A 25,826-nucleotide genomic window follows, 5' to 3' on the forward strand; every position below is an offset into this window, starting at 1 on the left:
AAAAAATTATAATCAGAGAAAACAGGCCACGTCCGTCCCCAAACAGCCCGGGGAACAACGCACGCTAGCCGTGTCCAAAAAAAAACTCTGTAGGTGACTGAAGTGATGTCCTCAGACCAGAAATACAGTTGGCTGTGATACAAGTCATATAAAGACCCGTTTTTTTGCGCCTGGCAGCAGATCCCCCTCCTCAGCCCTGACTGTCTCCTCGCTTCAAAGCAGACAAACTCCAAGCACGTCTACATCTGAGAGTTCGGCAAGAATACAAACGTTAAACGGTTTTTTAAACAGCTCCCCTCCACACTTCACATGCTTTCCAGGCCTCTCTAGACGCAGTTAACATGGCAGGATGAATGGAGATGACTGTGTTTACACTTCAAAACATTTATTAGGACGATTTGAAAATCACAAAAACTACTTAAAACATTTATGCAGAAGCATGTTATTACATGCTTCTGAGGAAGAGAGGAAATTAAATTTAACATAAAGGACATGCAGTATCACATGAATAATGTATATTTAGAATTAGAAAGAAGATGTTTTTATATTAGGCATTATTAAATCACTAGCATATTTATACATGAATATACAGGACCAGTCAAAGGTTTGGACGCACCACCTCTGTGGCGGTTATGAGCATTATATTGTTTGGAGATGGATCCCATTTTGAAGAATCCAAGGCAAAAAACATATTTAATATTTTTGTAGGAGGACAAAGTGAAGTATATTTGATTAATGTGTTTTTTCAGTGTCGCCTCTTTTTACCTTCTTGACTACTTGACTGTCCACTATTGTCACCATCAAAATCTGCTTCATGAGATGAACAGGAAACTCGGAAGGAATCCCAAGCCGCCAAGGTGCCACTGAGCAAAGTACCATCTCCACACACTGCTCCCCGGGCGCCTGTCATGGCTTTACGTTCAGCATAAACCTGTTAGAAACAATCCCTGTTGTCTAACTTTAGGTGGTATGAAATGCTGGCATCACAGCAAAAGCTCCATGCTTTGGAGAGATGCAAATATTCATTTGTTTGTTACATAACCTCATGTGTGATTTCATATTTCAGTGTAGATTCTTCCAAACTTTTGACTGAAAGTGTATCTTTAGACAAAAAGCTCAGTGTGTCATGAAACAAGTTACAACTGTGCGACTGCAGCAGCTTGTAATGAATTTTTTATACAGTCAGAAAACACGGACCAACATTTCACAAGGAGACCCGTTTCTGATGGGTCCCATATTCATTTTGAAAACTAGAGAAATGCCACAAGACAATTAAAGGCAATTATTTCTCTGCATACGAGTTAGTTATGAGCTAGTTATGCTTTGCTGGCCTTCTATTTAATGTGTGATTATACATGAATGAATCCCAACCTACTACTACTAGTTGTATTATAACAAGACATAAGCAACACAATCTGCACTATTTTTAAAATGATGCTAAGCACAGCACTAGGTGCACTAGGTGCTAGGTGCTTGTTCCCTAATAGAAGGTCATGTGTTTTCAGGATTTACAAATATAATAAATTAAATAGGTAATTGAAAATGCAATCTCACAAAGTTAAAAATGGGACAGCGTGTGGATTGACTGTTCTCAAAAAGATATGAACCTGCCACTTAAATGTCACATGCACGAACATCACTACATTTATTTTATTTATTCGTGTAAACCCTTGACTGTAAACCTGCAAACAAGCCCCATGTTTATTGTGTAGCGCTGAAAGTGACGGTAATTGTTTTGTCTCCCCAGCACAGCACACAGTTTACACATCGAAATGTGTCCTCACCTTTTTAAGGAAGTGACCAGTATGTGGTGGGGATGTGTGGGGATGGTACCTTGCTCAAGGGGACCACTGAGACTGCTTCCTCACCTACAAGGCCACCACTACTCAGACCCAGCTCGAATATAGTGCCTGCCACCAGTTTGTAGCCACCATTAGTCTGTTCCATTTTGTAGTTTCTGCACACTCCTCTTGAACATCAAAGGCCAAGAGGTTTGAAAAACAAACTCTTGAAGAGAAAAAAAAAGCTATTGGTGAGAATAAATAGCTTAAAACACATTCAAGGCCTCAAATATCTTCGGCCTTAAAAGGTGAACATTTCATTATTACAAACGTCTCTGTCTCATGCCCCAGGCTTTTTCCTTCAAGGAGATTTGACATAAGGGTATTTCTTGGCACAGAAAACAAAAAACGCGACGTGCAAAGCAGCTCAAACAATGCAGCTGCAGCAAACACATGAGCCCGGTCCATTATCAGCACCTTCGAGGAGGCGCGTTTCAACCCCAGGCCAAATCTGAAAGGTAGTCTTTCTCCTGGCATGCTGGGCAAAGCCAACCAACAAAGGGGCAACAGTGGAGGGAGGCTGTAATGTGCCAGCTGTCAAAGTCAAGTGCTGCTGGGCTACAATGAGGGCCTCAAAAGGAGAATTTTGCCAGAAACCAATTATTTTGGTAGGCAGGCAGCGATCTTGAGTGTGGAGTGGGACAGATGGTAGCAGAGCCAGAGGGAGGGGGTTCCTGATCAGCTGTCACACACACACACACACACGCCTCTCATCACTCTGCACTCACATCTGCTCAGACTCAATCACGCAAATGTAAAGGCCAGGGAGACCAAGACCAAAGCGAGAGACAACAAGAGCCATGCTCAGCTACAGCACCCCCCCCATAACAACAATAAATAAACCCAGAGCATTAGAAAAAAGACCCTCTGTATGAAGTACTAAACCCTCCCCTCTCCTTCCGGTGTATATGCAGTGCAATCTATATCACAAATACAATCCTTACAGAAAGTTCTACTCTTAGCGGAACACGTTAACAGACACCTCCCCTCTAACCACTGGTTATAGTTACTGTGAAAGTAAAAGTGAAGTGATTGTCACTGTGAAACACTGCAGCACAGCACACAGTGACAAAACTAAATGAGTTTTTTACCATCACCTTTGGTGAGCAGTGGGCAGCCATGACATGTGCCCAGAAGGCCCTGTGTGGGGACGGTGCTTTGTTCAGTTGCACCTCAGTGGCATCTTGGCGGTTCGGGATTCTGATTATTGAGAATATGGTTGAGAATGAACCATGTATATAGAACAGAAACTGACTATTGATGAATGGAGCAGTTGGTGATTGGTTTAATGTAGAATTATGAAAACTGATCAAAAGTATTGTTATAAGGAAATAAAAGTGCAAGTGCACCCAAATTACAGCAGGTTAAGATTTCATAATAATATAAAGTTGAAATTTCTATGAAAAACTAGAAAACAAATTACATTTTCATTTGGAAGAATGGGAAAAAAAGACCCATCCTTCATTTCTTCATTTCACAGTGCCAAGATACAGAAGCCCGGGGAGCTTCCTTAACCGCTAGGCCACCACTGCCCCATAACATGATTGCATGTTAGAAAGCCTGTAATGGAAACAGAACTACTAAAAATCATTAACACATGTTTTGCTAAAGTGGCCTAATTATAATTATTCTGGCTTGGCTGGCAGGAACATTTTCACATGATAATAAATAAACCTGACAAATTAAACGCTTGAGTATAATTTACATATTGTTCCACCTCTTTAAAATGTGTAGTCACAATGTCATGCGACATTGCTTACGAAGTGATGGCACAGAGATCAAGTAATATCACAGAAGAAAATGCATTTTCTCAAAAAAATTTACATCTGTATTGTCACAAGAGCTATACAACATATATAAAATAACTGTATTAAAAATGTACTGAACTCAGACATTCAGTATAGCACTGCCTCTCACATATTTCTGCATTCCTACCAATATTAAGAACATTTTAAGCCAAAATACAGCTATGTGCAAAATTACTGTGGGGAAAAAACTGCACTATCAAAAAGTATACAAACAATAATTTCATTTGATTTGAGACTGTTGTCATATAGAGATCTGCAACTAGAACTGGGGGTCGGTCTCTCCAACTCTGTAGACTAATGAATGACCTACGAGCAAAACTCTACAGGTGGAGAACAATATTGTTTTGCTGCTCAGAGAACAAGAGGATGACACTAGGAGCCGCTTTCTCTACATACATCATGTCATTGTTTAATGAAAATAAGGAAATTCTGCAATAAACGCTTAGAAAAACAATGGTTTTGTTTCCAGGGGTTTGTATTTTGCACCGTAATATAATCCAATGTCAGCCCGACATAAGGTGATTATTTTCATCCTTTCTTGGGTAGATCCACTTGTATATTTCATGTCTCTGTGCTTCATGAAATGGCAACTTTCAATAAGAACACAACAAACACAAAGATGAATAAGTCCTGTTGTGTCAAAAAAGCCGGCCGCAGTGCTGGGTGGCCTTTCTGACTCATTAAATCTCTTTAGCTTTCTTCTCTTCACTCCTCAGCACATCTCTATCTCGACTAAGGGAAGAATTCGCCATTTAGAAAACATTTATGGGGAGGGAGGGTAAAAAAAAAAAAAAAAAAGAAGAAGAAACAAGACTGTCTGTGACAGGAGAGTGGCTTTGATGTTTCGGGAGCACAAAGGAGACTAATGGAGACGGGGCAGGCTCAGGTGTCTCCTGGCCGAGGTGATTCCATCTCTAATGCTCCTCTCTTAGAGCAATTACCTCTGGACAATGGGGCGGTGAAAAAGCCTCCGACCTGTCAGGTATTCCAGTTGAGATCTCTCGCTTTAAAATGCCAAGGATTATTATAATATTTTCAAATGCAACATCTTGACCCTGAAACGGAAAAGCTTTTAGCTGCTGCTGAGGCTGTTAATAATGAGGTACTGAACACTGCGGTATTTATGGAAAGACAGTCTATTTAAAATGCTCACGCTGACCTGCGGGAAGTCCCTCAGAGGAAAGTCCCTCTCTCCTAAATGCTTCAGATTGTGGATCCAATAGATCAAAGACAAGGCAAGGACTTTTAGCCCGTGGCCAAGAAACACAGCGAATATTACATTATCGCCTCTCTCCACAGGTAGGACAACTTGTAGGGGGTAAGGAAGTGGAGGTCTGCCATAACATGGGGAAAATAAAAATATATATATATAATAAAATAAAAAAAAAACACAGCTGCTTCAATGAGCAGACAGAGAGGGGCATTCTAGTCACACACACACACACGCTGAAATATCTGCAGTGCTCTTTGGAGCATGTGCAAGCAATGTGGCTGCCGCAGCCACGGGAAGCTGGAAAGGAAGAGGAAGTCAGAGCCTCAGCGGCGGCACTGGGGCAGCAACAATGCGGCCCATTGTGTGTGCTGGGGCGGGTGTGGAGTAGTGGGGGGGACAGGGAAAGGGTGGGGGGGTGCACTCGCACCCGGACAGGCGGGCCCGCGAGGGCAAACCGTGGCCGGGCGGCCCCGAGTTATTTATCTCGCCTCAACAGGCCTGCAATGACACCATCGACATGGATTTCTGCTGACTAAACAGCGGTTGCCCCCACCCCGCGATGGAGCCTGGTGTCGATCATCACTGAGAACATACCAGTCCTCCACAAACACACACACACACACACACACACGCTGCCCCCTGCAGCGGTCCGAGTCACTAATGTGCGAAGCTCCAGGTGGAATAAGAAACCCGGGAGAGATTGAAATCCCACACTCCCACTGCATGACTCATTCAGAGCAGGGCTCCAAGACATCTTTGTTTTCGTCTCGATATTTCAACAGGTTTACATTTTAAACCTGACCTCCTGACAACGCCACCCCCAACCCCAAAAAAAAAAAAAAAAAAAAGCGAACTCACTTTCGGCAACCACATTCCATTCAGCTGGACGTGTAAACTCCACGCTTTTTTTTTTCGTGCGTTAAAAAGCCATCGTTTTCCGGACGGGGCGAGGGCAGGATTTATGAAGCTAATTCCAGGGGCACGAGTGTGCTTTTGTTTAAGCTGCTGAGAGGGAGCGCCGACCCTGGCAGAGGTCTTCACCGGGACGGAAGAAAAGTCTGTTTTGGTTCAACGTCTCACTGGCAGAAGATGGGAGGCAGGTGGCTCCTTATGTCAGGCATGACGCCTCTTTGCCCAGAGAGCCGAACAAAAGAAGCCCATCGCAAACCCGCTCGCCTCATTCATCCATTGTATATTATCTGTTTTTATGTCAAGCACCCCTCACCTACTTATTTATGCAATATATTAAAAAATTCTGATCTTTTGATGTTACCACCAAACCCTTGAAGCCATTGTATAACAAAGCCCTGTATTTCTGCAGATCAACAGAGCATCGAAACAATTATCTCACATGGTGGAAATTCATTACGCAGGTTCTGAACAAGGACATTGGGGCTTTATGACAGGGGATTGCACTGAAGCTGGGTAAGAAAACGCATTTTGCATCTCAATCTGTCAACGTGTCGGTTTACATGTGTGTTGTAGTGCTCTGGCGACACTTGAGCCCACTGGGGCAAGTCAGGTTGGTTGTTGCTCCTCACTGATTTAAAAATCATACCAACAGATTATGGTGGAAAAGACCAGAAAACTAATCCGTGAATGAAACACAAATCTATGGTGGAGCTCCAGAAACAACACAGCAACCAGGAACTGTGGGCACCACTTGCCCGGGGTCATAGGGTCACCTACTAACATGGCAACCCTAACCTTTAACAGTTTAAATTAGTACTCAGCATATAACCATGCAATGATTTTAAACATATAGTCTTGCCCAAGTATCAAAAAAAGGGTATACAGTAAATTATTACAAAAATGTACACAGTACAATCTCTGTACGGGCAAATGCAAAATAAAAAACAAACAGAAAAAGATACAAAGGCATTCATCTATTATGGTGTTCTAGTGCTAGATAATGTCCATAAAGTGCCACAACAAGAACTGCATGAGTGCTGGAAGAAAACTCATGAGACCTTGATAAAAAAAACTAAAACAATTTCAAACACTTTAAGTGACAGGTAAAATGAATCTTCTATATATATTTATATTTATAAAAAGTGCCAGAAGAAAAAAAAAAAAAAAAAATTGGCTGTACAGAGCAGCTGGCCCCCTCTACTATAAGCTCGCCCTTGTCTCCGGGCAGGATCTTCAAGAACACTGCTGTCCCCTCAGGCTACGGGGTGGGAACTGGGCCCTGTTCTGGAGACAAACAAGCATTTCCTCACAGTTTCAGACCCAGGAGGCCCAAAACGCCGCCTGTAGTGAGTGATCAGCCTGGGTAGGGCTGGCCTAGCTCAATACAATTACAACAGCAAAAAAAAAAAAAAAAAAAAACCCACAAACAACAACGCCATGAGAAGAGGTAAGAAAGTGTCACTAGACTGTGTGGTCTGGGGTTTTACTCACGTCTGGCCAGTGTCCAGACCAGAATGTTTTGGTGCTCATGTTTGGGGGGAGTGGGTGTTTATGGCAGCGTTAGGGCTGAAGTATTTCTTCTTGACTTATGGAAGTTGGGTTGTGTTTAGGACTTGGAGGCCGATCGGCAGAATCAGCACGGCTCTTCAGACCAGTGCTGGGCGGCGGTGTGGCCTGCAGGCTGGCACAGATCCTAGAAAGCCATTCAGGCCCTTTTAAATGGCACCGCCACCCGCAGCTGCTTTCTGCTCTGTGAGGACTGGCTGCTTATTAAAACCCCCGAACTATTAAAGGCAGTCCAGAGGGACGGCGCGCTTATTAGATACCCCACAATGTTTTAAGCCACTTTCCAGCTCTTCCACAAGGGCCATGAACAAAAAGGCTAAAAATAGATTCGCTGTAAAACGAGGAAGGAATTAAAAGAAAAGGAAGAAACGAAAACCCTGTTCAGATAGGCGAACCTGAACAAACCCAAAAGGGGCCCTGCCACCCAAAATGCCACTGAGAGTGGCAACCCAAAACACCATACCAGCCTAATGAGCCAATTAACTCCAGTCAGAAATGATCCTACCATCCCCCCTCAGACAGCTATCACCAGATAACCGATCATTAGCGATGTGGCGCGCTCAGGCAAACAAAGAGACCCTGATCTGTGCGATTGTGGTGGTGCCAGGGCTAAAGTGGCAGCAATGCCGAGGTCTCCAGGAGACCCAAACTCAGAGCATGGTTGACCCCGATGATAAGAGAAGATAAAATATATATAAAATTGTCAGGACTGCAGCCCCCCTGCTCATGAAAAAGAGCTGGAGAAAAAATAATGAACAGACAATCCCACCCCCTACCGAAAAGAACCAATGAAAGGCCTGAATGCCCCTGCTGTTTAAAGCTTGCCGGCGAAGTTGGTGTAGAGGTCCTGGGTTGCTCTATGTATTTGCAGCCATCTTTAATCACACAACACATTACAAAGTAAAAACGAATGGGCTTCAGATTTATTATCAGCGTTAAACACACATCTTCCTAATGTCTCACATGGGGCTCTAGTTCACTAATAAATTATGGGTGGAGTCGTTTTCCTGACTCCGGTATTCAGAGAAGCACAAATGGTGAATGGATGAAATACTTAATATTATTAGAATTTTGAAACATGAATCATTTTGATGCTTCAATAACTGCACATCCATAAACGAATTCAAACCAAACTGTGACTGTAGTCTTTGTAACAGTCCTTATCAAACCAACTATAAATAAGTGATGGAGCACTGAGACAATCACAAATGATTTGCAAACAAATAGACAAGGGGGGAAAAAGGAGCCTAGACCTGGACTCATCCCCATCAGACCCTCTCCCACCTGAGCGACAGAGACGAACCATCAACTCGGTAAAACCCTCCGTCGTAATCAAAAGGAGCTTCGCGTTCCACTTATTGAACCTGGTGGGTCTCAACGCTTGCCGTGCCAAATTTTCTCCTCTGGACGAAGAAAACACATCAAATTGCAGTAGTAGAAGGCCCTAAAAATAGCCCGGCACTCTGACTCCAGGAGCCACAAATGACTTTAAATTGTGAAGGGGTAAATAAATTTCTGACGTCCACACGCAGGTCTAAGTGAGGCCTGAGAGTAGCCTGGCTTCCTGTTTTTCACTGGGAGAGATATGTAAAATAAATGTCCCCAGGCCATGAAGCGCCAGACATTTTCCACTGCAGGAGAAATTTCAGAAAGACGTTTATTTCCTTCACCCAGGGAATAGAAGCCCGAGTTATTTTAGGAAGACGCAACAAAAAAAGAAAGTCTGACAGACGTTAGAAGCTCCTTCATTTTTAACAGCTAACGTATATTTCATCTGTTCTGGCACGCAGACATGATTTAGTAGGGGGAAAAAAAGTCTTCTTGAAGTTCTCTTCGTGGCCTGTGTCTGCGTGTTTGAGGAAGGGCCATACAGTGTTTTCAGTCTCTTCGTAGGACGACGTGGTGAAGATGAGAGTGGAATCAGCGAACTCAGCAATCCGTTCTGCTTAATGGCATTTGCATCTGTGCTGCATGTGGTGCTCCAGGACATCCCTCGCAGTACATCCCTCGCACTCGAGACCCCTGCACGCAGCTGGCTAACAGACCAGAAATGCTCGGTCTCGTCCGCTACACAACCAAAAGTTGCTCAGCTAATGGCTCGTAAAAGCTCTGGCTCCATCACCAGTTTGTGTCAGTGCACAGCTACCAGTCAGGTCAACGACCTCAAGGCTTTTTATATTACGCTCTTGTAGTTTAACCTTTATTACAGAGTGTAATCTAAACGAATTATCTACATGAACTCTTTGTTGAGCGGAGGGTGCAAGTAACGACTACTTAATCGGGTACAACCTTCAAAACCCAAAATAAAGACAGCTAAACGGATTCCTATAGTTTAAAAATACTAGTCTGTAAATAATCCTTTAAGTAAAAAAAAGTACATTTTTTTGTCACTGTACAGCTAATTTATTAGCTACCCCATAATGCGGATCCTGTCTCCTTTGTGCTCTCCTTTGTCTGGCAAGATGGGAGGGAAGTGGCAGGCTGCTTATTTGCTTCTTTAGCCCCACCTATTGGACATTTGGGGTCATGCATTTTAAAGACAAAGGGAAAAGGTTAATTCCGGTCAGAGGGAAATAGCCCTGACCAACTGCCAGCACTGGGAACCTGATAGAGCAGCGAGCCGTATGGCTGAAAATGCTCTTTCGCTAACCTGGAAATTGGTTAGAGTTAGAGGTCATAAGTATCTGGCAGGTATGAAAGACAAAAGAAAAGCACTCCACCCACAAAGGGTCCTGAATGCGAAAACACTCCCCTCAAAGGGTGCACTTCAGGAGTGGAGTCAAGTTTAAAATGTAGGTCACACAGGAGAGAGGGAAATGGCGCGTGGGAGCAGATCGGAGAAAATAGGAGGCTGAAAATGAAGAGGGACGGTCAATAAATTCCAGAGGAGGAGATGGGCTGCCTGTATTTCATAAGCGCCTGATTACACAAGGCCCGGTTTGGTGTTGGAGTCAGAAAGGGGAATGCATGTCAGAGATGGTTGAGTAGAGGACTCATGACTCACCGTCTCACATTTACCCCCCTCTCTCGCTCTTTTTTTCTTTCATCTTCTGCTCTCTCTTGCAGACCACGGGCACCCAGCCTCATCGACCGCTTCTCGTCCCGGCTCGCTGAGTTCGTTTCACTGCTGAGTCATCCTCCAGGGCGCCTCACCGCGACATCTGTCCCGGCGATGATCGCATCCTCCACAGGATCGCATCATGCCCAGCCGGCTTCAGAAGTGGGAAAAACATGCCGCCGCTGAGCGGGGCTCAAATAACAGCTCTCCAGGCCGTGATGGCAGGATCCAAAGCCATAACGCAAAACAAATGTTTTCATAAACCTATCGCTTTTGAATCAGCATTATTCATTCGGTCGCCCATTTCTTGTGTGTGTGTGTGTGGAGCAACTTCAACAACTTCAGCTTCTCACCAGCTGGAACGCATTGCGGTTTGATGCTAGTCTGATGTTCCCAACGCACTCAGAGCTGTCGGCATTACCATAGACACATCTAAAGCCTCTGCCGTATGTTCGTCCTGCACAATAATAGCTTCCCCGCAAACCCATTCATGTGTTTCTAAATTGATTTATCTGGAATGCAAGTTCAGTAAGGCGCTCGACCGATTTGTCACATGTTATACACAGCAGCACAGCACACGGTGCACACAGTGAAATTTGTCCTCTGCATTTATCCCATCACCCTGAGTGAGCAGTGGGCAGCCATGACAGGTGCCCGGGTAGCAGTGTGTGGGGACGGTGCTTTGCTCAGGGGCACCTCAGTGGCACCTTGGCGGATCAGGATTCAAACCGGCAACCTTCTGATTACAGGGCCGCTTCCTTAACCGCTAGGCCACCACTGCGCAAGCCCACTGTGATGTGTCCATTCGTGTGTCCATGTTTAGTGCTAAAACTCTCTTGGGTAGGCACTTGGGCTACAGTCTGGCCACCAAAAGCTCATGTGGCTGACAGACGGCCGACCACCTTACTCAAAGGAAGTTTGTTTAGGTTTTATCCTGACAAAATCCTGAGCATCATAACTGCTTTCAGATTAAATTTCATTCGCAGGACGTTTGAAAGGGTTTGAGAAGAAAATGAATGCACCGCAGTCAAGTGGTGAGATTTCCACTGCTGTGCCACTTTTCCAAACATTTGAGTCATAATTTCTTTTACTGCCGCCACCACCGGCACCATCATTATGATAAATCATCTCAACGAGAGAACCAGTTCAGTGATTCAGTAGCTGCCGCACATGTGATTCAGCACATACAGATGACTTCTGAATTCTGTGTATTTAAAAAAAAAATGCTGAGGCCAATGCTGAAGGAACTGAGAGAAATTCTAAATCACGGTTTTACATGGTTTTACATTCTTCCTTTCTTTAATAGTACCCATTGAAAAGTAATGGCTGTGATTGTGTATGTGTGCACCGCACATATTGGATGCAGGTCTAATAATTGAATTTCCTCTGCAGTAGGAACAAAGCTCCGCTAGAGTCTTTGAAGCTGAGAAATGAATTACTCTGGAGACGGAAATCTCTGCGCGGTAATACCGTACATTTAAAAAAAAAAAAAAAAGACCTGGCAGTAGAATTAACGACATAGGTGGGGTTTTATATAGAAGAGACTCAGCACTATTTCGGCGGTTACTGTACACCGCAGTGAGAGGCCGGGCCCCAGGCACACGAGAGTGATTTAGCCTTTAAATACAAAGCGCTAACACAGGGAGCTCTGCATGCACATCCAGTGCATCACACCACTGTCTTCTCTTCTGCAAAATCTTGACCAAAGAAAAAAAATATACACACTAAAACAAATCTAGGATGAAGAAAAAAAAACATGTGTATGAATGTCTTATGTAAACCCTGATGTTTCACTTGTCTTTATTACAGTCAGACACCGGCTTTAATGGTGGAGGACGGACAGAAAGAGAATGAGAGATAGGAGGGGTACAGAAAAAGAACGTAAACAGCAGATGTGAAATATGACAGCCTGGCAGACAGAATGTCTCAGAGCCTTTTATGCTGAAGGGCTCAGTGCATTGGCGCTAATATAATTCCATTTGCCGGGGTGCAGCAGCAGAGAAAGAAAAAACATGATTAAAACACACTGACTCAGACAGTCTCAGGCAGACACAGCGGACCTTTTAACACAAGGATGCAAGAAGCTATTCACAAATAGAAAAAGAAGGAAATAGTTCCAATGCTTACAAAGAATGGTATAGAGGGATCTGCGGATAGTGCATTACAACACTAAACCGCAATCTGACATGGTCCTACAAGGAGAGAATCCTGAGTGTAGGAGGGGTCGCGCAAGAAATTAATTGCTCCAAGTTTTTTCATTTCCTGGATCTGCTGCTCCTAGCAGCTGGGAGGAAACAAAATAGAGCCTTTACAATTGATAAAAAAGAAAAAAAAAAAAAGAAAGGAAAACGTGAAGCCTTTGGGCGTGTGATGTGGTAACTTCTGCTTTCCATTTCTACCTCATCTCTAAGGGGGTCCTGCACAACACCGGTCATGTGCCGTCCTCCTCCACCATACGGGCTGTGTAATTTTCAAAAACCCCCACATCAGAGGCAAGCCCTTCTCATAAATTAACTATCCCACTTTTCAGATAGTAAGGAGCTACAATCAAGCCAAGATCTGGTCTCATTTACATAGAGCAGTTGTACTGGTAACTACCCACAATCCAAAGCGAACAAACAAGGGGGTAATTATTTCCATATGGTTAAACAGCTCTGAACTGAAAAAAAGTAGTGGGCAAACCGTTCAAACACAAGACTATTCTGTAATAGATTTAGGGTCTGTTTATGAGGTATCTGGGCAGACCAGGCAAACCAGATGGAGGAATAAAGCTCTCTAATGCACACTCAAGGGCATATCATGTTATTGATAATTCCCACTCAGTGATGTGCACTCCCCGCTACACACAACCATGTCAATACAGTAATGCACTTCCCTTTTATAATTCATGACAGTCTCATAAAATGGGCCACCATTCGGTTTCAGGCTGGCCAGCAGTAAATGTTTTTTTATGGTTGATTTCATGCTTGTTAGCCAAAATAAAGCAAACAATCTCAGTACGTATCAATATCAATTTATAAAGAATAAACCCAGCTAAAGACATTTCTCCCCATAATTTTGAACTTCCTGTCTTCCACTCACCACTGGTTTTAGAATCAGAATCAGGATATCTTTGTTGTCATTATAACAAGTACAACGGCCCCTGTGTCAGTGAGAAAAGGAGAACGAGGTAGGTAGACACTCAACCTTACTGGAATTTGAATTGAATTAGAGGTGAAAATTATTCAATGCCCTAATGGCAACAGGGTTGAAACTGCTGTTTAGTCTGTTAGGCCATATCTTTTGCCTGATGGCAGCAATTGGAACAGGTCATGATCAGTTTGTGAAGACTCTTTTGAGATGATTTCTTTTCTCTTGAGACAGCGAGAGCTGTGCAGCTCAAATTAGTTACGGTCAGAGTTTTGGTCTATTGTAGCCACCGGTTAATTTATTAAGAATGAGTTATTATGCATTCGTTTTTTCAATAACTGAGATGCTCACATTTCAGAAGTACATTGCTTGAGCCAAGCACAGTGTGGTTTTGGATGAACTGAAAATAAAGCCAAAAGTAGGTGGAAACTCACTTTTAGACAGGGCATCAGAAGTTTGCAAAAAGTTTCCATGAGGTTGCCTCTGGTGAGCAAGGAAACAATGGCAAACATCTTGTGTAGGATTGTGCATTATGATAGCTACTCACACTTACTGATCACACCACGTGGTGGATCTGGTCCTGTAAAATGGCCTCACATTTAGGTACAATCACCATACTAAATCCCACGAGGCAATTCATACTAGCATAGACTTTCCCCAAACTTGAACCGCTGGCTTGAAGGCATTGCTTGGCTTCCACCAAATCAAAAAACAACAAAAAAAAAGGCTCATTAGAACACATTATGTCTCTGACCGGTCAGGGGTGCAGGTTTTGTGTTTTCCTGCATACACACCATGCATGCACACACAAACTCATACCAATGGCAAAATTTAGCATTGTCAATCTAGCTTGCAGGCCTTGGGCGGTGGGGGGGAACTGCAGAACTCAGTGGAAACCCACATAAACATCCTATTATTATGCTTCTGCAATTTTAACAAGATCCTTTATCTGTACTATTATTATTGTGAAAAGAAAATCAAAAGAAAACAGCCTAATATCAATACAAAAAAGTTGCGCATATTAGTATGAGCAGACAACAAATACTTCAGTTGTTACTTAGCCTTTAGGTGAAAAGTAATTCAAGCCAAACAGCCACAAGCCTGTGTGATACAGTAAGAACTATCACAAATGTAAATTAATTCATCCCTGCTCACCATGGCCACGTGGAGGAAAATACATCAAAATGACCAGCATCTAGTGCAGCAATGCGGAAATGTCTGCGATAAAATGAATTGTCTGGGAAGATTGGTACTTCTGACAAATCTTTACATAACTCAAGACATGATGCTCTGACTTCCCGCCCACCATAAATTAACTAATTGCTCTAAATCTGCAAGTATCTTGGGGGAATAGACATTCCTGAGCATATATCAGGGGAGAAACGATTCCAGTCTTTCGCTAGATAATGTCAGCTGCCATCCATCCTGTGAGTCCTCAATAGGACGATTATTGCACAGGATAAATTATTTCCATGAATCTTTATTCAGTCATCTTTATTCCCTGTTACAGGCAATTAATCAAAACAGAGTAAAACCAGGACTACAGGGCATTACATTAACAGACTCTTACTAGATTCTCTCACAAGCCGAGACTCTTGCTGGTGGTCCCAGCTCCAGTCGTAAAGGTCTTTCCTTATCAGTCCAACATAAATGTCAACTCTGTATGTCATCGCCCCTTCAGAGTATGCTGCAGGTCTGGACGGTGAAGGATAATGGCGCGCTGGTCTGCACAGCATAACAGGAATAGCCTTATGCGTAAATGGAGGAAGGCTGCTGTGGGTGGATTAGATTGTGGTTTTTACTTTAAAGAAGATGCCTGGGATCAATTCATTGTGCTGCATAAAAGTTCATTTTTCAGACTGGCTGCTGTTTTTGTCCCTTCATCGAGCCAAAGAGAATAAAAGGTTTACATAATCAAGCACATAAAGCAATTGTCAAAGCATAGGTTAATTGCTGGCACACGTTAATGAAGGTTTGCGCAATCAAGCACTGAATTTGCAGCTCTCCCAGTGCAAAAAAAAAAAAAAGGTTAAACACAAGATGCATTTCACATTTCAGGTAAAGTCTAAGACACCCTGGAAACCCTGATAGCTAGTCAGGTTACTCACCACAGGCTACAGCCCACACAGCGGCATTCTTTCGAAGTAATGGCTATGGCAGCTGGGATACCAACCCCGAGAACAAACACACAGGAACATATATGACACAACCTGGAATTTTCAAACTCTGCATCACTGCCATGATTTTTGAGTTTTGCTTTGTGATGCTACTGGAGGGCACAATGTGCTGGGATCCCCTGACCAGGTAGCAAGGCTGATGGTTAAAAAAAATGCCCATGTGATGGTGATAAGATAAGTTATTATTTTATTAGTCCCAGGAAGAGAAACACAAAAAAATCGAACGAACCAATAAACAATAATAAATTCCAGACTTTATGAAGCTTTGTAAATTTCCCACTTGTGAGCCTAATAAAGGATCATGTATTGAAATGCCATTTAGAGCCCTTTAAACATGAATCCAAATGTGATACATAATGTACAAAGAAGACCCTTTAAATTTCATGTCAACTGTGTCTCACATTGGGATTCAGAGAGAGTTTCATCAGACAGCAACCAAAGTGAACTCGGGTGATTATTTTTCCAGGGGTGGAAACATCTTTCTCAGAGAGGATCTTTGTTCTGCCTTGCTAAATGACTGTCACGCTGTTCAGATGTTTAATGCCTGTCACCAGTGCCCTCACTTCGTAGTCCTGCAGAGTGGGCTTTGACATTTGTGAGAGATCACTAAGGGCCTTGATGTGACCTTCACTGAAAGCAGGGGGAGACAAGACATCCTTGCTCGGCTGAGGTGTGGTGTTGAAAGTATGCTATTAACTACCAGATGTTCCTGTGTAAATTACAACTACTCTTAAACATGGCACGTACATTATCTGTGAAATGCATGACCCTTTCAAGCCATTTTCCTCAGTCTGATTTTACTCACAGACTTTAGGATTGATAAAAGAAATAATAATTAAAACTGAGCAATTAAAAATAACCATGTAACATTTAACCAATGCATCGAATTTCCATGTGATGAAACTAGAACCCTTCTAAACCTCCACATAGGGAAGACCCCCGATTCAAACCAAGGTCTCCTTGCAACTGTAAGATGTTTCTCCCCATGATTTTCACATCTGAATTTTGTAAAAACAGCTAAATAAATAAATAAATAAGAATAGAGCAGGGGGTAACAAGAATAGAGAAGGGGGTATTCAAGTACACATGCTGGAGAACTGGAGCCTGGAACACTGAACTACTGTGTGGATCAGAACAAAATGTCCTTAAAAAGTCTAGTGTGTAAGGTCAGAGATTCCAGGTGTGAACATTTTAATGTAAACCACACCCAACCATAGGGTAATCTGCTACAGGAATAAACATACAGGCATTAATTAAGTCCGGCCAGTTTAAACTCACTGCACAGCAGCACACACAGCTTCCTGAAGCACAGCATATTTCTTCCCAAACCTCTGGGAAGAAAAAACAGGAATCAGCTATTGGGCTTTAAACCAAAAAAAAAAAATCCCAATTCAGAGGCTTCCCATGTGAATGAGGAATGTTTGTGATGGCCATCCTGCCAAAATTAAGTCACAAAAACACCATAAAATAAACAGAACCACAACACACAAAGGGTCCAGTTTCATATGTGGCTAAAGAAGACAACTATGTCCCTGACTGAAAGCATGCCTGGGAGACAGCAAGTGTGTATTAATAACTACAATAACACATGCAACAGCAAGACACCACATAATATTCCTCTTTGGTGAAGCTGCAAAAATAACACATTCAGCATCATAAAGGAGACAATATAAAATGTTCATTTTTATGTGGAGATGCTTTTAGGAACATGAGCTGGCCTAATTCATAATCGACTCTGGGGTATTACTCATCTGTTTTGCAGGTAGGGCAAGAGCTGTTGGAATATGACATAATTCCCTTGCAACTCGTCTGATGTGATTATGAGGGACACTGTAACTAAGCAACATGCATATGGAACATCAAAACCAGTAGTACACACAGTATCACACCTCCGACCTCAATGAATCGTTCCCTCTCACAGTCACCTGCACCTGCACCTCATAAATGGACTTATCGGAATTTAGCAGTTCCAATGCTCATGCCTTAATGGCTTGACGTGTTCTGCATAATTTGCTCTATAACAAGCCTTCAAAACTTTATCACATTAACAAAGGTGTGCTCTTGGGGTCCCAATCCGCTGTTCAGTTGTTGTTGATTGTACTGTTTTGGCCTTGAGTTAATATACAGATTCAGATTGACTACATTTAAAACATGGTCCCAGGGAGGCTGTGCAACATAAGTATTCATTTTTTACTAATGATACTATTGTTTTTCAGCCTAATTCACAAATGATTTTTATATTTGCAGATAATTCTATTGTGGCGGGTCTGATTAATTAGCCACACTGGATGATTTGTGTACATTTAAAACGTAATTTTCAACAAAAAGACGGTTGTTTATTATCAATATGGAACAAGCTGTAAGTGGTATTTCAGCTATATACAGGGTTGACAGGGTTGAAAGTTTTTTTAAAAACCACAGATATTGCAATTTAATTTGCGATTTTTGGCAAATTCTGTTCAGTATTCACTATTCTCTGTGTATTAAAAATAAAATGAAATATGAACTGCGCTACACTGTGCTCTAAGTATGATACCACAAGATGAGAGTGAGTGTCTTTACCTTGGGACACACCTGATTGGTTCATAACACACTCGACTATAAAACAGAAGACCCAGGTTCAAATCCCACTTACTACCATTGTGTCCCTGAGCAAGACACTTAACCCTGAGTGTCTCCAGGGGGGGACTGTCCTTGTAACTACTGATTGTAAGTCGCTCTGGATAGGGGCGTCTGATAAATGCTGCAAATGTAAACAGTTTTAGTTTTCAGACTTAGATGTCAGTCTTTGTATTGTGTAACTTATACAGTATTGTCTTGAGTTTTGAGTGATACACCAAACCTAATTCTGGGCACTAGAAAAAAGTAATCATTTGAAACGTGGGTCTTCATCTTCATGCCTTCCGTGACACACAGAAAATAACATCAAACTCTCATGTTGTGATCATCTAATGGCAAAAGTAGTTGTGTGTTTATTTTATCCCCCACAATAAAGCCTATAATGTGATATTTAAAGGTGCCATCATCAAAACAGGACTTTTCAGCAACCTGCTGATTAACATGCATGCAAACATCCCACTCATTTCCATATTATATGATTTCTGATAGCTCTAAGTTGTGCAGCTGGAAGTTTAGGCTTCTAAAATGTGCTCAGAATAGCATGCTCAGTCTACCACCAATTCAAACTGGGCAGGCTCTGTTCTCTCTTGTGAGCTACAGGATTTGTTTTGAATAATTGATTCGCTCAGTCTCTCTTAAGAAATGTCATTCGCTTCCTGGTATGTTCACAGGAAGCTGGTGAATCAAACTGGTCTGATTTGAAGAAATTTTTGCCTTTTCAATGTCTGGCAAACTTGTGCAAACTTAACCCATACAGACTTTAACTTTGGCAAAATCTAAGTGTGTACGAGTTTGAGAGTGTGTGTGTGTGTGTGTGTGTGTGTGTTTTGTGTTGTCATAGACAAAAGTGTTGGTAGGCTACTTTTACACACCGAGCACATTGCCTGAGGGAACCTCTTCCAGCTCCTCCAACTCACGTCCCATCAGCAGGTAGAGGCTGTCCAGAGTGCAGCAGGACATATGGGGTACACTGGGAAGGGCATCCGCAGACGAACAGCCTTCAGGCAGCTGCCACAAACACACAATTACCATTACTTCACCACAGGCCAAAAAATACACTACCAAACTGTGAAATCTTACAATTTAGCAATTCAATAGAGACACAGGCCTCCAGGAAATGCATTTTCTTCATCAGAGGAAGCCAGTCATGTTCCTGCTTTTGTACCATCCTCCATCAATAATAGGATGAGATGAGATTAGATACATCTTTATTTTGTCATAGTTACGTCTCAATGAACAATGAGATTTAATGGTCGACTCAGTGTGAGGCATATACACTACTCACACCATTTTCATTAGTTTAATATTTTTTACCCCAAAAATTTAGACAATAACAGGGATAGCTCCTCACTAGCCTCATGATGTTGTTTTTAGGCAATGCAAATTGTTTGTCTAGAAAGCGTAAAAGGGCCCGCAGCTGTGTGGCAGTTGAATAACCATGCCTGAGTGCATAGGTCCTTAGGTAGTTTGCGGTCTGTCACTCAAGGGGCTCCACTCCTGGGTCTGTCATGAACTCTGCCAGTAGTTCTGTGTCTTGATGCAAGTCTGCTGATGTCACTTTGAGACACACCAAGTTCACTAGTGACATCTGACTGCCTGCCACCGACCTGAAGGCGCACCATGGCCAGGTGACGCTGCTTGTCCCTTAAGTGACGTCGTGGCTATTTGACTGATGAACTTGGAATGACTTACTGACCAGCTTTATATACCCACAGAATGTTGAAACTGATGCCATATTGAGAAAGATCGTCTCTTTGTATTGGCCCCAATATAAGGCACACCTGTACACAATGAGGTGTTTCTGTCACCCCATAACAATTGCCTCCCTATCCCAAAAAAATGTCTGAAGTGAAACAAATACCATATGTATGACATCCACTAAGTCTCTCAAAATATCACCAACTTATTGTGAGTAGTGTAGTTAAGACAGGAAATAAGAAAGATTTAAATAACAAACATAAAATAGTAGTAAACATAATATATACAAATTACACTGGGGAAAAAATATAAGTACAAAAAAAATATACAAAAATACAAATTGCACTAGAGTCTATTGCAGTTGCGTGAAGACATTGCACTTTACATATTGAGGTGGTATTGCAGAATTTATGGAGATATAGCACAGTATAGCTTGAGTTTAGAGTCTGGATTGCTTTTATGGAAAAAAATTGTGAGGTGAAACTTTGTTCCAGGGTGGGGAGCTGACCTGATGACCTTGTGGAGCGCCTTCCTTTCTTAGAAAGTGCAGCTGCCATATTACACACACGGTCTGTCCATAAGTGCACTTTCTATGGAACAGTGGCAAAAGGCAGGGAGAAGATTCTTGGTGAGCTGTTTTTTCCTGAGAATTCTCAGAAAGTACAGTCTCCCTCCGCTGTGCCTTCTACAACAGCAAATGGTCTTACGCTCCAGGTTACGCCATCTTCCAGCTCAATGCCCAGGAACGTGAACACTGATACCCTCTCCATACAAAACCCACCAATGATGAGTGGCTGGATGTCACTTTTATTCTTCCTGTAGTCAACAACCAGCTCCTTTGTTTTGGTGTTTAGAAAATAGAAAGTTAAGTGATTGTCACAAGTGATACACAGCAGCACAGCACACGTTGAAATGTTTCCTCTGCATTTAACCCATCACCCTGAGTGAGCAGTGGGCAGCCATGACAGGCACCCGGGGAGCAGTGTGTGGGGACGGTGCTTTGCTCAGTGGCACCTCAGTGGCACCTCGGGATTCGAACCGGCAACCTTCTGATTACGGGGCCGCTTCCTTAACCGCTATGCCACCACTGCCTTTAGGATCAGGATGTTGACTTTGCACCACTTGACAGCCGTTAAATGTCCTCCCTGAATGCCACTTCACCAAATGCCCAACCACTGTTGTGTCATTTGCAAATTTGGCTGAGTGTGCACTCCTGCGGCATCCTGGTGCTGAGGCTGAGAACAGTGTGAGGACCCATCCCGACCCTCCGGGAGCGACCTGACAGAAAGTCCAGTATCCAGTCGTGGGAGATGGTATTAAATGCAGAGCTGAAGTCCAATAAGAGCAGTCTAGCGTAGCTCCCCTGCTGCTCCAGGTGGGTCAGGGCAGCATGGAGGGCTGTGGACACAGCATCCTCAGTTGATCCCTGCCACACCTGCCAGGTGTTGTTTGTCTTCAGGTGGTCCTTGGTCCTCCTGCTGTACTAGCCTCTCAGATGCTTCACTTCAGATCAGCTCTGGCTGTACTGTAACATGTCCTACCCCCAGAACTGAAAGCTGTATTCCTGGCTTTCAGCAGGGTTTGGGGACCTACCTCGTCATCCAGGGGATGATCCTGTTGGGATAAGTCCTAATGTAACACTCCTGACACTCAGGAAAACTTTCTGAGAGTTCTGGGTTCAATTAAATTATGGCTGCACCTATTTCCTTCAGTGCCTGTTGGCATTGTTATTCTCTATACATGAAAATATATTCTTTACATACACCTAATTACAGATATGTTAAACTCACATGATATGTAGAGATTAAAAAAATAGTTCTGATAGCTGCAGATATTTAAAACATAGGTGCCCTTTCAGCTCCAAAATCAGATGAAATATACTTGAGGAAAAAAATAGTTTGAACCCCTGCTGATTTTGTACATTTAAAAACTAATTAGCATTTTTATTTAATCCCCTATTTGATCCCCTATCAATCAACAAGATTTTGGACTTCCAGGTTTATTTTATACAGGTAAGGAGCTGACATTGGAAGCTTCTCAACTCGGTTCCTGTATAAAACACACCCGTCCATAGAAGCAATCAATCTATCCAGATTCCAAACTCTGCATCATGGCCAAGACCAAAGAACTTTTCAAGTATGTTAGGGACTAGATTGTATTTATACACAAGGCTGGGATGACCATCACCAAGCAGATGGGTGAAAAGCTGTCAAAATGATCAATTACAGGTCTTATACTGTGGGAAAGGCATGTATCTCCACATGCGATTCAAGACACATTTTCGCACAACCTCATCATTAAATTCATCAAAATGAGTAAAGTTCCTGGAATTCCTGCAGCTACCACCAGTTAAGTTCTGAAAACACCTACTGCTCTTAAATGTATGCTTAAGTAAACACTAGAGCTTAGACGTTAGCATTTACCATCTTCAGAGCCTGGGCAGGGTCGTACTTGGGGCCGAGCACAAACACTTTTGTGCCTCTTCTGACCACGCCACTGTAGACTCTGGCGAAGGCCACAAAATGCTCTTTACTCTCTTCCTTGTCTGGTTCACTTTTCAGCACCTCCATCTCAGCAGACAGTCCACTGCCACCTATAGGGGGGAAAAGTAACAAGTTTTCAATAAAAAAAACTACCCTTGTAACATTCTGTTTTAAACCATAAAAGACCCTGACTATTTATCATTTTTCTTCAAGGAAATTTCAGGCCTAGTGTCTTCTTAATGGTATATAGTGAAAATAACAATAAATGTTTCATGGCAGACTCTGCAGGGTGTGAAATTGACAGCCATAAAACATACGCTCTCCAACTGTTTGGAGTTCAATCACGCCTACAATTACTGAATGATGGGCTGAGTGCTGCCCTTTAGGAAAACTGCAGTTCACATCAGTGTCTGTATTCGCCTGGCCTCACATGAATCTTAATGCTGCGCCTTCTGCGTGTGTTGCAATTTGAACTGAGATGAGAGCATAAGAGGTTAACACAGGGAGAAAAAGGGCAAACTGAGAGGGAAAAAAGGAGGCAGAAGAAAAACATGGAAACGAAAAAAAACACCAAAGGGATGTAACACTGTGTGAGAGAGAGAGAGAGAGAGAGAGAGAGAGAGAGAGAGCAAGAGCATGAATACCCTTGCCTGTGCTGTTCTCCCCAATAGACGGTGCTGTCTCTGCAATGCCACCAGTGTGGGCAGACTCCGGATTTTCTGACACCTGATTGGCTGCCAGCCTCTCAGCATGCCTCTGTCTGGCCAGCTCTCTGCGCTGAGCAATCTCCTCCTGTGTCAATGGTCTGGGAAGAGTGAAAAAAGGCAATGAATGAACCACGCTGTGTAGTCATTAAAGGCCACACTAAATCACACAGAAAAGCCATCAGCGATATAGAAGATCCCACTTTACAATTTCCCATCTTGCTTGCTCTAAAAACTGATGCACTGTCATCCAGTGCTGGAGGAGCATATTTGATAAGTAATACCTGGAAGCAAGCCATTGTGTTTTTTTTTTTTTTTTTTAAAAGCTTTCTACTTTTTTGCTTTAATATCATGTGATCACGACACATATAATGATCCAGTCATTAGCAGTTAAGTATGCCTGGATGATTTAGTGAGCTGCCTTCTTGCTGTGAAAATGATTCAGAATAATAAAATAATATTGTCAAATTACATTAACAGTTAAACATGAATTTTGGAAGTGAATTGCACACAGACTCAAAATTCTTGGCTGGACACATTTTCTTCATTAAGGCCAATTTTCCAAGTTGAAGGAAAAGTACCAAAAAAAAAAAAAGAAGCTTAGGAACATTTTGAAACCATAGCAACCCTCAGTAAGCAACACTCCACAAACAGCATAGCATTAACACATTTGAGTCATAAAACAGGGCGGGGCACAACAGTCCAGCTCCTGCATGGGTAACCAAGACGCCCATATGAGGCCAGCAATGTGTAGAACTGAGGTCAAGTTAGACTTTTCTGCAGCTTTTTGCACTTTTTTCCAGACATTAGGATTTGTGGATTACACGACACTCGGGTGATAGCTGTCAGTAAAGAAATACACAAGGGAAGACAATGCATTTGAGAGAAAAAAAATATTTATTGCTTCAGAATCCTACACTACACAGACTAAGAATTATTAATAAGCAATAGTAATAAAGCAGTACATAAATAATAGATTAGTAATTACTAATAATTATTAATAAACACTTTTTTTAATTGAATGTTGAAAGCTGTAATATTATCAATAATTTGTCAGTCATTTGAAGGCAATATTACTACACAATTCCATTACTTTTTCTGTTATTAACATTATTCAAATTAGTTTTTTGATTAATTATGATTATTTCATTTAATCAAGATCATTGTATAAAACCATGGTCCAGGCATTGCAACAAAATGCTTATGATGTACATTCTGACTAGAACTTTCAAATCTAAAAAAATCTACACCCAATTTACACCCTTCAATTCTGGTCACACCCTGCAGTGAGTTCCAAGGTAGGAGTGAATGAGCCTCTGACGGCCTGGTTCTCAGAATGCCATAAACAGGCATCAAGCTTGTAGTTTCGGAGTAAGGATGTGGGAACAAGTTGGGGAAAAAAGAAAAAGGAGAACTAAAACAATAACCACTGACAGTGGCAAAGCAGAGCGAGGTTAAGTTAAACAATTATGGCCGTGTGATGGAAGCTGGAAAAACACAGTTGCACCAGCGTGGCTGCAGCTAAACCATGCCACATGTGACATGTGAAACCACACGTGAGTGTCACTGTGGGAAGAGAAGTGTGTGTTTAAAAGAGACCACAAAGAGGGCAGCCATAGCGCGGGTCGCAGCCGCCCCAGATGGTGTCAACACATACGGAGCAGAACATACAAATGTTCGCTGAAAATAGCAAACCACTGGTCTCTGAACAGAGGCATGAGTTTAAAAAAAAAAATCAATGAAAAGACAAACGCTGTTGTGAGGGAGACCTCAGTAACCTCCGTTAACTGAGACCTCAGTGGAAGACCTCAGTAACTTAACTTAAAAATGAGCTTGTCAGCAAAAAAAAATAAAAAATATCAGACTTCAAAACAAGGAAATCCAGTCATGAACAATGCAGAAAAGATGGAGCATTGAGGGTGTTTTTTTCCATACGCACAACCCAATTTAATGCTATTTTTAAACACCTTGCACAGAACATCGAACGCCATAAGAGCACGGCGATGGCTCACTCCAAAATCGCTGTGTTTTCGCTCACAGCTCCAATCTGTCACTTAATGACAATAATGGAAATGCCAGGATCTTGTTTTATGACCCTTACCACTGCGGTTATGAAGTAATGTGGATCGAACCTTGAAGTGAGACTTTTCAAAGCCACAAGTAGGTTTTCCAATGGAAGAAAAAATAGAGGGAAACTGAAAAGATATATATCGACACTAAAACTGTCAGCATAACGCACTTTGTAGGTTTTCTGCCGCAAGAGGATTCTGATTGCAGATACTTTCCATTTTAGTTTGAGATCAAATGTGAGCCAAAGAAAAGTCCAAAGCCATTTTTAATAGCGCAGTTTATTCCTTTCCCCCCATAACAGTAAATAATAAAACACACTGTTATCAATAAGATCAGTGTACCGTTTGATTTCACAGGTCTTTTGACCAAAGTGACACCTAATTTGGTTACAACCTTACACACAGAAAGACACGCATTAACGAATCTTTAAAAAACTACAGGCGTGCTTTTTATGTTGTGTAGGTAACACCGTGGACGAAAGAAGTGTGAATGCCGTGTAGTCAGCATGGCATTTCTGCCTCACGACCACCGCCATTAACACTGTCCAA

General features: G+C 42.3%; 1 protein-coding gene across 1 annotated transcript in view; it reads right to left on the minus strand.

The window, feature by feature from the left end:
• Positions 1-25,826, minus strand: part of efl1 (elongation factor like GTPase 1) — a 62,951-nt gene that overhangs the window by 26,122 nt on the left and 11,003 nt on the right. The window contains exons 13-15 of the mRNA XM_028956598.1: positions 23,149-23,309; positions 22,445-22,614; positions 19,196-19,331 (exon numbers count right to left, since the gene is read on the minus strand). Coding sequence (XP_028812431.1) covers positions 19,196-19,331; positions 22,445-22,614; positions 23,149-23,309 — 467 coding nt within the window. The remainder of the gene's footprint in view (positions 1-19,195; positions 19,332-22,444; positions 22,615-23,148; positions 23,310-25,826) is intronic.

Source organism: Denticeps clupeoides, chromosome 16, assembly GCF_900700375.1.
Source record: "Denticeps clupeoides chromosome 16, fDenClu1.1, whole genome shotgun sequence".
NCBI classification, from domain to species: Eukaryota; Metazoa; Chordata; class Actinopteri; order Clupeiformes; family Denticipitidae; genus Denticeps; species Denticeps clupeoides.